The sequence below is a fragment of the Hydra viridissima genome, unplaced genomic scaffold (assembly GCF_058129835.1).
Source record: "Hydra viridissima isolate aposymbiotic clone 2 unplaced genomic scaffold, HvirCarnegie_v1 scaffold_2, whole genome shotgun sequence".
In the NCBI taxonomy this organism is placed as follows: domain Eukaryota; kingdom Metazoa; phylum Cnidaria; class Hydrozoa; order Anthoathecata; family Hydridae; genus Hydra; species Hydra viridissima.
In genome coordinates, this window is record NW_028324301.1 from 343,683 (window position 1) to 360,000 (window position 16,318).

The 16,318-nt window shown below is 28.3% G+C and overlaps 2 protein-coding genes across 4 annotated transcripts in view; one reads left to right on the forward strand and one right to left on the reverse strand.

The window, feature by feature from the left end:
- Nucleotides 1-16,318, forward strand: part of LOC145184197 (phospholipid-transporting ATPase IB-like) — a 30,256-nt gene that overhangs the window by 2,067 nt on the left and 11,871 nt on the right. The window contains exons 1-18 of one of the 3 annotated variants that reach the window (XM_090077813.1): nucleotides 5,307-5,514; nucleotides 7,651-7,753; nucleotides 12,404-12,503; nucleotides 12,708-12,806; nucleotides 12,880-12,925; nucleotides 13,501-13,541; nucleotides 13,665-13,738; nucleotides 13,857-13,926; nucleotides 14,005-14,058; nucleotides 14,277-14,350; nucleotides 14,550-14,620; nucleotides 14,704-14,744; nucleotides 15,105-15,231; nucleotides 15,447-15,479; nucleotides 15,599-15,690; nucleotides 15,764-15,799; nucleotides 16,071-16,148; nucleotides 16,233-16,318. The exon at nucleotides 16,233-16,318 is cut by the window's right edge and continues 3 nt beyond it. In XM_090077813.1, coding sequence (XP_089933939.1) covers nucleotides 5,466-5,514; nucleotides 7,651-7,753; nucleotides 12,404-12,503; nucleotides 12,708-12,806; nucleotides 12,880-12,925; nucleotides 13,501-13,541; nucleotides 13,665-13,738; nucleotides 13,857-13,926; nucleotides 14,005-14,058; nucleotides 14,277-14,350; nucleotides 14,550-14,620; nucleotides 14,704-14,744; nucleotides 15,105-15,231; nucleotides 15,447-15,479; nucleotides 15,599-15,690; nucleotides 15,764-15,799; nucleotides 16,071-16,148; nucleotides 16,233-16,318 — 1,274 coding nt within the window. In that variant the 5' untranslated portion in view covers nucleotides 5,307-5,465. Of the gene's footprint in view, nucleotides 1-5,306; nucleotides 5,515-6,090; nucleotides 6,235-7,650; nucleotides 7,754-12,403; nucleotides 12,504-12,707; nucleotides 12,807-12,879; nucleotides 12,926-13,500; nucleotides 13,542-13,664; nucleotides 13,739-13,856; nucleotides 13,927-14,004; nucleotides 14,059-14,276; nucleotides 14,351-14,549; nucleotides 14,621-14,703; nucleotides 14,745-15,104; nucleotides 15,232-15,446; nucleotides 15,480-15,598; nucleotides 15,691-15,763; nucleotides 15,800-16,070; nucleotides 16,149-16,232 lie in introns of those variants that run through there. The other 2 variants (XM_090077812.1, XM_090077814.1) reach the window with 2 other exon arrangements.
- Nucleotides 7,905-11,049, reverse strand: LOC149891441 (zinc finger BED domain-containing protein 6-like). Its single transcript, XM_090077841.1, has 2 exons — nucleotides 9,444-11,049; nucleotides 7,905-9,388 (listed from the first exon to the last, which is right to left on the reverse strand). Exon 2 carries the CDS (start codon nucleotides 9,180-9,182, stop codon nucleotides 8,646-8,648), a length of 537 nt encoding a protein of 178 aa, XP_089933967.1. The 5' UTR covers nucleotides 9,183-9,388; nucleotides 9,444-11,049; the 3' UTR covers nucleotides 7,905-8,645.

Below are 16,318 nucleotides of genomic sequence, written 5' to 3' on the forward strand. Positions count from 1 at the left end.
CACCTAGCTATGATATTACAACATAATACTAGTTTCGTCGAAATTAAATATACAGTCAAGTGTATCCAGAGCATGTTCTAATGCTTTTTTTTAAAAAAAAAAAAAAAAATAAGAAGAACAACAGTTCTAATGGAACTGTTATTTTGTAGCAGTTATTTTGAAAATATTTACTAAATTTGTAATTGCGCATTACGTCGCTTCTCTTTCTTCAAATGCTATCAGCTTCTGTGGGATCTTGTTTCAAAATTCAATTTTTATTAGAGAATCTATAATGCACGTGCAAAGTAGATAACAATTAAATGTAATACAGTACAATCTCTCTAATTCGAATCTCCTTAATTCGAAAACCTCCGTAATTCGACTAAATGTAAAGTCACCGTGAAATGCTCTAAAGAAATTCTTGTTTAACTTTCTATAATTCGAATCTCTATAATTCAAAAACCTCAATAATTCGATTGGATTTTTCGGACCCTTTAGTGAGTATCTCTCTGTAAATCGATTTTTTATTTTCTGAAGTGTAAAAAGCTCGTTAACCATTGAGTTCTTTTTTCAAATTTCGAACGTTTTGAATTTTTGAAAAACGATTAACGTGAACTATTATCTTTTGTTTAAAAAACATCATGGCATCAAAGAGACCGCATAAAGAAACCAATTTAAAGCGGAAACACGATGTTCTACTGGAATTGGAGAAAGGAAAAACAAATAGAGGTTTCGAAAATCTTTGATATTCCACCAAGCATTCTTTTAACCTGTAAAAAGAACAAAGATGAATTATTTGACGCTTTTCGTCAAGGAAATTTGGCTAAACGGGTGCAGGTTGGTACGTATTATCATGTTAACAAAGCTGTTCTTAAATGTTTCAAACAAATGAGCTTATATTTAAAAGAGGCGATCTACAATTACTGACTTTTTTTTTTTTAATAAAAAAGTTTAAAACACATAATCTCTATTGCATTTAGGCTTAAGAATCACTATTTGTTTGTTTTTTTCATTTCTATTTGTAATTTGACCAGAATATTTGAAAAAAAATCAACTTTCTATAATTCGAAAATCTCTCTAATTCGAACTTTAATTTTTCCCCATGAAGTTCGAATTAGAGAGATTGTACTGTATAAAGTTTCGAACGCGTGGTTTCCATAATCACACATTTAAAACTCTATTAATTTCTTTAAACTGTTTAAAGTTTTACAAAACATATGATAATGATCTTGGTTCAATTAAAATTCTAACTTTGTTTTTTTTTTTCAACTTTCCCTTAAAAGTTCGTATTAAAGAATGGCATTTTTGTCATAAGACTATAAAACAACGATATAGCTTATAAGAGTTTCTTAAGGCAAGCTCAGGGGACTTAAGATTTTGTTTGAAATTGCAAATGTTCAAAAAGAGTAGCATTTGAAATAACGGACATTACTGTGCAAAATCTAGACTGTCTAATCGAGTCGAAGTCTGATCGAGTCGAAGTCTCAGTTGTTTTAACTCAGTTTTTATTTAGTCCGGTAGCTATCGAATATCGAAAGTCTAATACAATTAGGGATCGCTAGTCTATGGTATACTAAAAATTTAGTGTACAGTTTACCGTATAGTATACCGTAAAGTATACTGTGAAATATAAGGTAAACTAAACTTTTTACTTATTAATTTTTTTTATAACTATTAATTTATTTGAGATCAGAGATATTCATGGAATAAACAATCTTAAATCTTGAAACGGTGAAGAGCAGCACAAACAGCCTGGTATAAAAATATAATAACTTAACAAATTAAAGTTTTTATAAGTAAATCTAAGAAACAAAAATTGAATTAAAAAAACAAAAGCACTTTAATCATAAGTCAAATAATAGACATAGTCCAGTAATTTAATTCATTAAGAAAATATAATTATCAGATTATCAAGAAAGTCCAAAAATATTTCACAAATAAAAGTAAACAGGTATACTAATCTGTATACTCAGTGGCGTACCTAGGGTAAATAGCGCCTGGGGCAAACACCGATCTCGCGCCCCTCTTCCCCCACATAAAGTGCTTAATTACAATTTTTTAATAAATGATGACACAAACTTTATTTTATATAATATATTTATTTTATATGATATATTATTTCTTAATTTATTTTATATAATTCTCGCTTATTGTATCGCAACCAAGCCTCTTTTGCGCCCCTTTCAGGCTGGCGCCCATGGCACTTCCCCTGCCTGCCCTACCCTAGATACGCCACTGTGTATACTAATACCCCATTCACACCAAAAATAAAACTTGTTTTAATCGTGGTTATTTAAACTTGTGACGCATTTTTCCGTTCACACTGCTTTTTAAAACCATGTTTTAAATAAATGAGTTTCAAAAAACGGTAGCTAAATAAAACACCGTTTTAAAAGCGAGTGTTATTAAAACTTGGTTTTGTTGGTGTGAATGGGGTATAACTTTTAGTATACCAAGTATACGGTAAAGTATACCGTAAAGTTAGTATACCGTATACTGTAACCGGCGATCCCTAAGTCTCTTATTCGAAAACCTCCGTAATTCGATAAAATGTAAAGTCACCGTGAAATGCTCTAAAGAAATTCTTGTTTAACTTTCTATAATTCGAATCTCTATAATTCAAAAACCTCAATAATTCGATTGGATTTTTCGGACCCTTTAGCAAAAATCTGTCTGTAAATCGATTTTTTTATTTTCTGACGTGTAAAAAGCTCGTTAACCGTTGAGTTCTTTTTTCAAATTTCGAATGTTTTGAGTTTTTGAAAAACGATTACCGTGAATTATTATCTTTTGTTTAAAAAACATCATGGCATCAGAGAGACCGCATAAAGAAACCAATTTAATGCGGAAACACGATGTTCTACTGGAATTGGAGAAAGGAAAAACAAATAGAGGTTTCGAAAATCTTTGATATTCCACCAAACATTCTTTTAACCTGGAAAAATAATAAAGTTAAAATCTTTGACGCTTTTCGTCAAGGAAATTTGGCTAAACGGGTGTAGGTTGATACGTATTATCATGTCAACAAAGCTGTACTTAAATGTTTCAAACAAATGAGCTTATATTCAAAAAAAGGCGATCTACAGTTACTGACTTTTTTTTCTAAAATAAAAAAGTTTAGAACACCTAATCTCTATTGCTTTTATGCCTAAGAATCACTATTTGTTTGTTTTTTCATTTCTATTTGTAGTTTGACCAAAATATTTGAAAAAAACATAACTTTCTATAATTCGAAAATCTCTCTGATTCGAACTTTTATTTTTACCTATGAAGTTCGAATTAGAGAGATTGTACTGTATTACCTATCTGATTATTGAAATCCCGTTTTATATATCGCGAGATTAGAATTATTTTGTTCTATCTCCAAGTTTAAATGTTGAGAGAAAGTTTTTGATTTTTTCTAAAAGTAAAAATTGTTTAAGTTTTAGCTTTTATTTTTAAAAAAATAATAACTTATGCTTTAAATGATTAATGTTTAAGCAAATTATTTAGAAAAAAAATTATAAAATAATTCGTATTTTAAAAGTTATTATTACTAACTAAAATCAATAACTCATTTTCTCCCAACTTTTAAATATGGAGATAGAACAAAATAATTCTAACCTCGCGATATTTGTCCGATATTTTTAACTTAGTCCGAACAATCATAATAGCGGATACCGGAACTTCTATCGGAAGTGGTCACCTTTGACAAAATCAAACATGACATTTGTCTAAGCATCAATTTTTAAAACACTAGCTATAAGACCTATTTTTACCCACTCAAACTTAATATGGTCGTTTTTTACTTACAGTGACTCTCAAAATTTTATACACTTCTTCGAACTTACACTTCTTTTATACACTTCTTCGATTATTTGTATTTTGTTTTATGTAAAAAAAGCTAACTTTCATTCATATATACAGTTTTATTGAATTTAAAAATCCGCCTAGGCATGCTTTCAACAAGAGTTTTGCATATTTCGCGTGGTTTATATCAATTCGTTTGTCTGAAAACTATTTTTGAGTTAATTTTTCAGTGTGCTTTTCATTTCCTCGCTGGAAGACAATTTAGGAGGTTTCTGAACTTTTTTATGGACTCTTTCAAACGTGTAACCCCAACCATAATCGAGCAAGTATCGGACTTTAGTGTTAACATGTTAGAGAAGGTATTTTTTCTCTTTTCGCTTTCCGTGACATCTTCACCCTGCATCTCAAAATGTCCTCCGAATGTAAGGTCTACCATAATTTCTTTTTCAAGTTTCTGACCGTTTAGATCTCGTTCAAGAGTTTTGGGAAAGAGGTTTTTTTTGGAAAGGAACTTTTTTCATACAAACATGTTTTCGTTTGGTAAATTTTGCAATGATTTGAGAAATTTGTTTATGCTACCAAACGAAACTTTCAAACACATTCAAACTTGGGGCGAGATCGTTTTTTTTTTCTAATGCTCTTCAGCTTGTTTGATAAAAACTGCATCAAATGGTTTTTTGTTCCCACACATTATTTGAGAGTAAAATAAATTTTTTTGATTCATTGAAAACACTACAGAAAATTCAAATTTCTTTGAATGACTTTTAAATTGTATTAAAGAAATATTTACACTAAAATACATTCTTTTTACTGAACACGAATATTCTAAAGAGGCGAAGTCACAAAATACTATTTTTTGTTTGAACTTCTATTCATTCGTACTCCAGTTCTTCATTAGATGTAGAAAAAAAAAATGCTGTTGTTTCAATGCGATTTTCGTTTTTTTAATGATTTGAGAGGGTAAATTAAAATATCAGAACCCCCTGGAAAGAATTGTTTTTTTTAATGGAAAATTTTGATAGATTCTAGAACCTGTTATTTCTGTTTCGTTCATGGCACTATTTTGAGTATCAATATTACCTAATATAAGCTATATTATTTACTGGGGATGAATTGGGAATAGCATATGTATGGTCTAAATTTGATATTGAAAAATGGTTTGAAAAACAGTTGAAGTTCCAAAATATCTAAATTGTGAGAATATTGCAGCATTAGAAATCTTTGAATTTTATCAAATGCGGAATGTACACGGCATTTGGGTAATTCTCCCATAAACATTAAGAAAACGGGAATTATGGCAAATTTAACAAAAAAACAATATTTCAAGCACATGATGAAGGGTGTTTTGGTTATCTAAAAAAAAAAAAATTAACAATAAAGACTCCCTAGCCACTACATCAGCCCCAATGCGTTCACAAAAGAATAAAGAAAAAAACATGGGTTTTCCTTAGAGGAAATGTATTTCTTAAACTACGGATGTTTAGCATTGCTCGTTTGTTCGTTCCAGTCTCTTTGAAGCTCCAATGTAAACCTAACTTAATTGTTAATCTGTTTATTTTATGTCGCTCAGACTTGTCGTTCTCCTGTTTAGTTTTTAAAATACCATTACTATTTCACTTGTAATGTGTCAAACTTTTTTATTTTTATTTTTAAATGGCTCAGAATAATTTGCCAAATAACGTATATTTTAAACAGTAATGGAAAAACTCAATCTTAAACGATCTTTCGGCCGAATGGTCGGCAGAGGTGGAGTAACATTTTTTGTAAATTATATATTGTATAATTTGTTTGTTGCTGTTATTATTAACATCATAATTGTTGCTTTTCTAAAGTGTAAATGAAACAATATATCTAGAGTTTAATAATATTTTTAAAGAAAAATTTGTTTGTATTCAATCCACATATAAATTTATATTTGCTTAACATTAAACTTGCACCTATATTTGAGCATATATATGCCTGAATATAAATTAATATGTGCATTATAATAAAATTTTGATAAATATAAAAATCCTGATGTATAAATTGCTATGTGCATTGTAATGAAATCTTGTTAAATAAATTAGCTGAATTGTGTTAGTAATGTGTATCAAGGCCACTGAAAGAAAATTTGGGCCATGAAACAACACTGAGTTTAAGCTCCTAATAAACATAGAGTCCTGCCATTCAATTTTTCCGTATGTTGATGTTTTTCTTGCAAACAAATAAATTTGTTATTTCTTATGCCCAGCTAACTGGGCATAAGAAATAACACAGATTAAGGTGTTTGCAAAATGCAAACATTCAATGTAAAAATTGCTTCAATAAAAGTTTTTCTACACAAAATGCGTTCATGACATTTTAGAGTTGATTGACATTTTAGGGCTTTTATAATGTATCAAATAAATTTTCAAAAAAATTTAAATAAAACTTCTGAAGATCTTGAACCCTTTATGGAAATGTTCAAGCAAAGCTCTACATTCACAGGCATTAGTTATAATTTCAAATGTACTATATGTATTGCAATTTAATTTTGATATTAAAATATTTTTTATTTGATAGAAAATGTAAAAACCTCAATGTATTAAATTATTACTGTCATTTAAATTAAGAATAAACTAGTAAGAGTGGGAATAAGTGTAGTTGCAATTGAAATTTGTATTAAATAGTGAGGTTCATATTACATATATATATATATATATATATATATATATATATATATATATATATATATATATATATATATATATATATATATATATATATATATATATATATATATAAAATATATATATATATATATAAAATATATATATATATATATATATATATATATATGCAATATAATATAATATAAAATATATATGTATATAATATAATTTATGTATTTATATGAATATATACATATGTAGTATATATAATACTATACATACACACATATAAACATATATAAGTTTTAAGTTGCTATACTTTTATGTTAGCATATAGGAATTATAATTTATTGATATTAATTTTAGGAATCTTGTTAATCACCTGCTTCAATATGAATTGTGATTTTTTTTTTTTTGGTTAAATTTTAATTCCTTTCCATTCTAATTTTTTCTATCAACCTTTAAAGCTTTTTTTTCTATTAACCTTTAAATCTATTTCAATTTATTCTTATCAAGATGCACTCATTGTTTACTTTTTGTGTGAAATAGTTTTTATTTGTCTTTAAGATAAATTTTTAAAAAAATTATTTATTCATGATTATTGATCATAATACTTTTTTAAATATTAAAAAATCTTTTTTATTTTTAATGATGATTTTCAATGCACCATCTTTTATTTGATGGTTATTCAATATTTCTGTAATGATCTTTCAAAGGATCTTCAACTGTGAGAAATATTGGAACATTAAAATTATTAATTATTCATTAAATGACTGTTAAGATGCATTTGCTAAAAAAATGGTCTTCTGAAATAAAGATAATAAAAAAAGCTATTCTGTTTTTTTTAGTTTTCAAATAAGAAGTTACAGCTAATTACCAATTTGATATGAAAGATAATCTAAAATATTTTTGTGATCAGTTTTACAATTTAAACAGCATAAAATCATTTATGGTTATATATAGTTCTTAAATTAAAAACTACATCTTTTAACCCATATCAGTAAATTAGGTTAAAATTACGCTTAGTGAGAATCGTGGTCTTAAATGTTTAAATGACTTAATGATGGTCTTATTATGCTCTAAAAGACTTTATTTTTTAAAGGATCAATCTTCATATCTATCTTTCCAAGTTTTTTTTTTTAATCTTTGTATTGATTATACGTTAGTAATTAGTGCTACTAAAATTATCCTCTTTAAAAAGATCTAGTAACATAACTACAAAAGACTTTACAAATGAAAAATGCTTTTTTAGAATCATACGGTACCTTATCAGAGACTGATGAAACACGAAAAGCTGATCGTATCATTTACTTAAATCAAATCCAACCGCATAAGTTTTGTGGCAATAAAATTAGGTATTATGCTTCCTTTTTTGTTTTTGAAAGTTAAGTAAACAAAGAACTTAATTTATTCCTTTAAGCACTTGTGTCCATTGAATTAGACTCCCCCTTTTTTAAATTAAATTTTCAATAGTTCAAATGAGTGTTCTCCTTTAAGAGCCATGACATGGTTCATGAAATTTTAATTTAAATACACTGAGCAAATCTCCTTTTGTTCCATATACAGTTTTGTACATAAAAATGAATACATAAAGTATTTGTTTTATTTTTTTGTTTGTGTTTTGGTTTGGTGCAGGAATTTTTAGAAATAAAGTAAAACAATAATTGAAAAAAATTATATGTTTTGTGAAAAATTTATTATATATTGTAGTTATCTGGTCGTTTCATCCTATATCATGTGATCTTTGGAAAACTTAAGTTTTGCTTCTTAATGTTTTTTTGTCAATGTTAGTTAATTTTAGCTCAGTCCTTATTTTTTTTGTCTTGTTAGCTCTCCTGATGATGCACATTGTAAGAATGTTCTGTTTTTTTAAGGGTTTTTTATAGAGACCGCCGATTCGTTACTGTTTATCGGTTTGCGGATTTTGCACCAAATTATCTATGCTAAACGGTTCAAATTATTTATGGATTGATTTGATCCGAAAATAATGTATCAGAAAAAAATTTGTTAAAATTTTTTCGGATTGCAATCCGATTCGATACTTTCCGATCGGATTGCAATTCGAAAAATTTTTTTCGAATTAGAATCCGAACCGATATTATTTTTACGGATTTATACAGATTCAGAATAAAAAATGCTTTTGAAATAAGATTCATTTTTATTTATTTATAATATTCAAATATACAATGAAACAAAATGATTTCCTTGTTAAGAAATAAAATAACTCAAAATCACACTGAAAGTTAATCATTTTCCGAATTCATTTCCTGGCCACACAATGTCTTGAATTTTACTGAGTTGCTTAGTGTTTTCTTTCATATATACCAATATCTCAACCTTTGAGATTGAAAGATTGGTTCTTCTAGAGCTGTATATATTCCCTGCTGTTGAGAAAACTCTTTCAGATGTTGATGATGCAGCAGGTATACTGAGGTTTTTTCTGGCCAGCCTTGACATTATTGGGTAAATATACTGGTTTTGTTTCCAGAATTCCAGTACATTTGTATTTGCTGGAATTGGTTTTGATTTCAAATACCCCTCAATTTCAGCAGAAATGGCTTTCTTGGTGCTTGTTTCACCTCCAGGAATAATATAACCTGCACCAAACACTTTCTTCCTCAGTTGTTCAGTGAAATCAAAGTCGTCATCATTTTCATCATCCAAGATTGAAGGGAAAGGCGTGCTTTGGCTAGCCAAAATTTCTTTTTTTGACAGTTGTCCCATAGATTTCTTTACTGCAGTTTTGACTACTTCAAATTTTTCCCCCTCATCCACAAAGCACATGCCCTTGCTGTTCAGAGAATTCAATATTCATCAACTCCCCTTCGAATCTTTTGTTTAGATCTTCATTGAAGTAGTGAGCAAGCTCTGATGACACCTCGGTTTTTGATTTACAACCTCCAGAAACAGTAGGGTTCGGATCCTTTAAAGAATGCATCGCCGGAAGAAGATCCACCACAGACTCCATTTGATGGAGGTCAGAGTTCCATCTTGTGGGGCATCTCTGTGCTAACTTCGTTCTGGAGTTATTTAAGGCTTTGGCACCATTAACTAAAGTCATAGCTTTTTGAGAGGACTGGTTGTGACCTACTAATTTTGTTATGTTGTGGTTAAGAATTGACCATTTTGGACATCTTTTATCACCGACAGCACCACTGACAACTAAATTTAGACGGTGGTCGACACACCAATTGCACTTTGAATCCCAATTGATTTCCTGCACCGTCGAATGTTATCCAGGTTTGACTCCAAAATCAAGTTCAAGTTTGTTGATAGATTCATTGAGCTTCTTGGCAATATTGTCGCCAGTATGTTGTTCGGGGAAGTACGATATTTCCACCAAGAAACTCTTTAATTGGAACTTTGAATCTATATAGTGGAGTGTAAGGCTCATGAAAGACAAATTGATGTGATCAGTGGTCCACACGTCGGATGTAAAAGCCACTCCATCAAGATTTGACTTGTCTGTATTGAAAATGTTTTTTAATTGTTCCTTGATGAATTTAAAAAGCAGAGGAATGTATTTTATAGATATATTCTTTACTGTAATGGCTCTGAATTGACCATTGCTTGCAGTTTTCATCATCCGGGTGAATGCGTCAGTTTCTACAATAGAAAATGGTTGTGTCCTCAATCACCCATTTAGTAATGTCAACAATAGTTCTTATTTGATTGATGTCAGTAACTTCCCATTCAGGTTTGGTAGCCTGTTTTCTGCCTTGCCATGTCTGTGTGTTGGAAGTGCCACAAGTTCCACTTGGTCCAGGCTGTGGCGATGCTGGTGTATCTTTTTGTGTCTCTGGACATCTCCTCTTTTTTCCTCTTTCTAGTGTTTGTTCAAAATCTGAGTCTTCAGAGGCAAGCTCATCAAAAATGTCTGGTATTGTTGATTTTTGCTTGTCTTTCCTTTCTAATTGTTTATATAAATTCAAGTGGACTCTTTTCAAATGGTTCCTTAAAGGACTTGTGGTACTTTTATTGATTAAGTATATTTTGCCACAGGCCTTGCATTTTGCCTTGTTTTCCTCCACATTGTTGAAGAATTCCCAAATATTAGATAGCTTAGGCATCTGAAAAGAAAAAAAAAATGAAATAAAAAAAAAAGAAACAAATCAGATTAAGTTTGCCATATCAGATCGGACGAATCTTTCAGATTATTTATTGAACTTAAAATCCACAAAAATGAATCAGATTGTTAATAAGGATTACTTTTTGGATTAAAAATTCGAAAACACGGATCAAATCACATTTTCGGTTTACGGACTTTTTATTGAAATATTTGCCTCAATATTTCCTTGATATTTGCCTTAATAAAACGCGACTGTTTTTGATGCATACAAACAGTTTCCAAAAAAGAACTAATTGTTTATTAAGTTATTTGAAAATTTTCCTTAATATTTGTCTTAACAATAAATGATATTTTAAAGGCATCCATAAAGTTTTCAATAAAAGAACTAATTATTTGCCTTAATTATTGAAATGAACGTAACAATTTTTTAAACTAGTTTTTATCTCTATTTCTATTTTTATTTTGTTAATATTTAAGTAGAAGAAATGTAACAATATAAATTTTATCAGACCAATCCACTAACTGAAGCAATCCGCAATACGAAATAATTTGCAAAGGAATTCGGATCCACAAAAAAAAAAACCACAAAAATTCAGTTTGAAATATTCTTAACTTTTAAATCAAAATAATATAACAATGGCTTACCATAATAAATGTAGGTGAAGAATAGTAGACTTGATCTGTTGAATGAATTGTTGTAGGTTAAGATTTCCAAATAGGACTGATTGAAAATAAAAAGGAAATCCACTATTTATAGGACGCGCACATAATAAAAAAGTAATTTTTTTGGACCATACCATTTAATGGTGACGCAAACAGAACGCGATTCATATAGTTCGCTAAGCAAATTAAAGTTAAATTGATTCGTAAAAATTTTTCGGTTTAATAATCCGAACAGCAAAGAGAATCCGGGAAAAAATCCGCTTATGGATTGTAAAACTTTTTCAGATTAATAATCTGAACAGTGAAGTGAATCCGCAAAAAAAAAATTCAGTAGTGGTTCGTAAATTAGTTTTCGGATTATTAATCCGAAAAATTTTTACAAACTGACTGTTTTAATCCGCAAAATAAGTCGGATTGGCTTTTTGCGGATTTTACGAACCAAATTGGCGGTGCCTAGTTTTTTAACTTAAGTTTATAAAATTATTTACTACATGACAAAACCTTTTGATTTTTATTTGCAGTTGTCAATTAGAACAATTCACATCTTTGTAATCAACAATTCTTGCTTTTTTCTTCTGATCCTGTTTAACCAATCTTTGTTAAAAATCAAAGTCTTACCCAAATTTCAGTCAGCTCTAATTAAATGGTCGAAACAAACTGATAGAACTATGGAGATTTTAACTTTTCAAAAAAAATTTTTTCAATTTTCTCAGAGTCACATAAAATTGTAGCAAATGCATCTGTAAAAAAAAAAGGTCTAATAAAAAAAGTTTCTGTGATCAGTTTTACAAATCATATAAAATTTCATATAAAATTTACAATAACAAGATGGAACTATGGAAATTTTTCTGAGTGTAGATGATGTGTTTGCTCATTAATAATTTAAGTGTAACTGAAAGTTGAAAAAAGTAATTTCAAAATCAAAACAGTGTTCCTAGTGATTGGTGGTCTTTGGTTTTTTCAAATTTTATGGAAATTGTTTTAAACTTATAAATCTTTTATATGTTAACAACAATCCAATGTCTGATGCAAAAATTCTTGATATCAATAGACAACATAAACTATGGCTTTTTCTAAATTTGATACATGATTACTGTAAAATGATTTTTTTTTTAATCCAAAATGTTTGTGACTATTAATGTAATAATATTAACCCTTATTTTTTGCATAACCTGAAAATTTTTTAAAGTTTAAGTTTTTTTTTAAATTGTAAATTTTTTTTAGAACAATCCTAAAACATTTTTTTATTTAAAAAACATTGCCTTTTTATTAGTACTGCTAAATACAATGTTGTTACGTTCCTACCAAAATTTCTGCTGGAGCAATTCAGTCGCTATGCAAATATATTCTTTTTGCTGATTGCTCTACTTCAGGTATTTTGTTCCTTTTGTAATAATCTTCTTACTACTTTTATTTGCCTACATTTACTAATGGTATTTTTTGTTGTGACATTGTTGGAACTGGAGAGTTTTTTTAATAAAATTTTAGTGATGTTTAATCTATTTAAAACTGCTCTTTTTTTTAATGAGGGTTTCAGGTTTATTTACTTATGAAGGATTTTTCTTTTTTTCTTGTAGCAAATTCCTAATGTTTCGCCAACAGGTCGATACACTACTGCAGTTCCGTTATTGTTTGTGTTAACATGTTCAGCTGTAAAAGAGATTGTAGAAGACTTAGTAGGCCATATACATTTTTATATAATTTACCTTTTTTTTTTCTTACTTTATAAAAAAATGCATAAAATTTTAGAAACGCCACAGAGCAGATGACCAGACTAACAATAGAGTTGTTAAAGGTAAATAATTAAAGATTTTACTCTCATTTGAAATAAAAATAAAAGTTTTGACTTTTTAGAAGCTTATTCAAAAATAACATAATGATAAAGTTACTAAGTTCGTTATTTGTAAATTTGTAGGAAACCTTTTAAAAATTATTTTATGGTTGTATATATTCTTGAATAAAAGCTTTAATAATTACTATTTTCTTTTTATTTTAATTAAGTTAGTTTTTTGTTAACCTTTAATTTTTGTTAACCTTTAGGCAATAGTTGATTCTTTTTTCACATTACAGATAAATTGTTATATAAATTGTATTAGAGTTGATAAATTATATTAGAGTTGTCTTTAAAAAAAAACAACAATTTTCTAGGCATATATTACAGCAATTAACAGACCTTTTAATTTTTACACATTTTTAAATAAGTATTTAGCAGGTTTACTTTAACTGCCATTAAGTTACTTAAAGCTAAAAAAACGTATGTTTCAATGATATGTTTCAGCCCTAGATTATATTTTGACAACTTCCTCTAGTTTGAGATTTTTCCCACTTAACCTTTTTTTCCTTTTCAAATAATACTGGTGTTATATTTAGCAATTCGAAATAATCATCTTGTTGATATACAATGGACAGAGGTAATATCTTAGAATTGACAATTATTTATATAGTTAAGAGTTATCGTTGTCACTTTTTTGTAATTTTTTTGTTACTAGAAAGGTTTTTTGGATTTTTGACACAACAAAAATACACTTTAATAGGTAGTGGTTGGTGATATTGTCAAAATTGTCAATGGTAGTTTCTTTCCTGCTGATCTCATCTTATTATCATCAAGGTTTGTTACATAAAGATCTTTTCTCTGGCTGAAAAATGTTAGGTGTAAGGCCCTAGTTATAATGTCTGGCTTACACAAATTGTAATTGATTTCATGTCTTCACTGATTACTATTACAGTGAGCCAATGGGAATGTGTTACATCGAAACAGCAAATCTAGACGGTGAAACAAATTTAAAGATAAAAACGGTGATTTAATTCTTCTTTTACTTTCAGCTATTTCATTAAATTTTAAGAAATTTCTTATTATTATTTGTGTTTTCATAGGCATTGCCTCTCACCAGTGAAAATGTAACTGTTGAGCAAACCAGTGATTTATTTGTAAGTACAGACAATATTTATGCTTTTTACCCTCTAGGATTTTGTATGGTATTAATTTCCTCATATTTTCTTTCAATTAAACAAAATATCACTTTCAACCTGAATACTTGTGTGATCTTATTGATATACACATTTATATGCTACATTTTATGATGATACACACATGCATATGCATACAATCCCATATGAGTATGTATTCTGTAATAGTGTATTTATAGGGTCGATTGGAATGTGAAGGACCAAATAATAGACTTTATGAATTTGTTGGGAACATAGTTTTAGATAGTAAAAAGTAAGAACAGTTAACTTCTGTAAAAAAATTTGTTATAATTATACTTCATGATAGTTTATACATTGTATAGTTATAACTTTTTATTCAATATAAAGTATTTAATAGTAAAACTTTAAAAGATTTTTATAATGCTTATGATAATAAATATTTATAGTAGTAATTTTGTTAAACTCGTCATAAATTTTACAACATTTATTAGAGCAATCCCTCTTTCTGGTGACCAAGTTCTGCTGAGAGGTGCTCAACTTAGGAATACGCAATGGGTTTTTGGTATGTTTTTTTACTAATTTATCTTTGTGTGCTCATCAATAATACTAAAATAATTGAAGTTGAAGATTCCCTTTTTCTTTTAGGTTTAGTTGTTTACACAGGGCATGAGTCAAAGTTATTGCAAGTGAGTACTTTTCACCAGCAAAGATGTCGTAAAACAAAATTTTTTAGAATGTATAGTTTTTACTCTCTCTAACCATATGATATTCAAAGTTTTGTTAAATATTAACCATCTTTGCTCATAAGAAAAAGATTAATTTTAAGCTGTCTATCTCGATAAATTTATAAATTGTGGCTGTTTTACTGGGTTTTAAAAAGTGTTTAAAGAAAACTAAAGAAATGTTTGAATTTCTAAAAATGCATAATTAATAAAGGTAAATAGATAATGGCTAATGAAACTTAACTACTAATTTTTGGTATTTTTCAAATATTCTTTAAAATATATGAATATGAGAATATTATCAAATTGTTAATGCTTTAATAGAATGCTACTGCTGCACCAATCAAGCGATCAAATGTAGATAGAAAAACAAATATTCAAATATTGTTTTTGTTTGGCTTGCTGTTAGTTTTAGCTTTACTAAGTGCAATAGGAAATAAAATATGGACAGGTATTTCTATTACAGATTTTAAATTTTAAAGCTCTTTGCATTCTTTTTATGCTTAAGAATACAAAAATACAAAGTTATAAAAAAAATAATCCACACACGATGTTAAATACCTCTAAAGCTCTGACGCACATCAACACTTCAAAAGTTGATAAATGTGATTTCTATGATGATTTTTACACAAATTTGGGCTGTGAATTTTTATTATTTTTATCTAGATAATCATCATGATTGGTATCTTGGTTTTGAAAGTATGTTGAAGTAGTTTTGTTATCTTTCTCAGTCTTGAATAAATTAAATGAGTATTTCTAAAGCATATTTTGTAATTTTCTATTTAACATTAATAATTTCTTCTTTGGTAATATTTCAGCCATGAAAGAACAAAACTTTGGTTTTACATTTCTAACATTTTTTATTTTGTACAACAACCTTATACCGATCAGTTTGCCAGTTACTTTAGAGGTGCGTAGTTTACTCTTGATGTGAATAGTTTGATGGAAATTTTATTTATTCTGACATTTCTCTATTTTAATAGGTTGTGAAATTTATGCAAGCGATGCTTATTAATTCTGTAAGTTTTTTATGCTTTAATCTTATGTGTTGTCTGAAACAAATATTTTTTATTATCTGATGAGATTTTTGCTATTTCATGTTAGTTTAATATCTAATGAGTTTTCTGCTGTTAGTTTGTTTAGTTTGTTAGAATGTTTTCTACCTATACATAACAACTTAGAAGGGAGGGAGCATCAAAAATAAAACTGAAGTTTTTCTAATTTTACTTAATACTCCTTGAATTAATGTAATTTGCTTTTTATTTGCTAAATTACTTTTTTATTCGTTAGGATTTGGATATATACTATGAAACTAATGATACTCCAGCAATGGCAAGAACTTCAAACTTAAATGAAGAGTTAGGCCAAGTACAGCATGTATTTTATGCATAAATCTGATATATTAGTTGTTAAACCTAAAAGTGTTACTACTAAATATTTTTGACTTTGTAGGTTAAATATATATTCTCAGACAAAACAGGTACATTAACATGCAACATCATGGAACTTCGTAAGCTGACAGTGGCGGGGGTTATCTA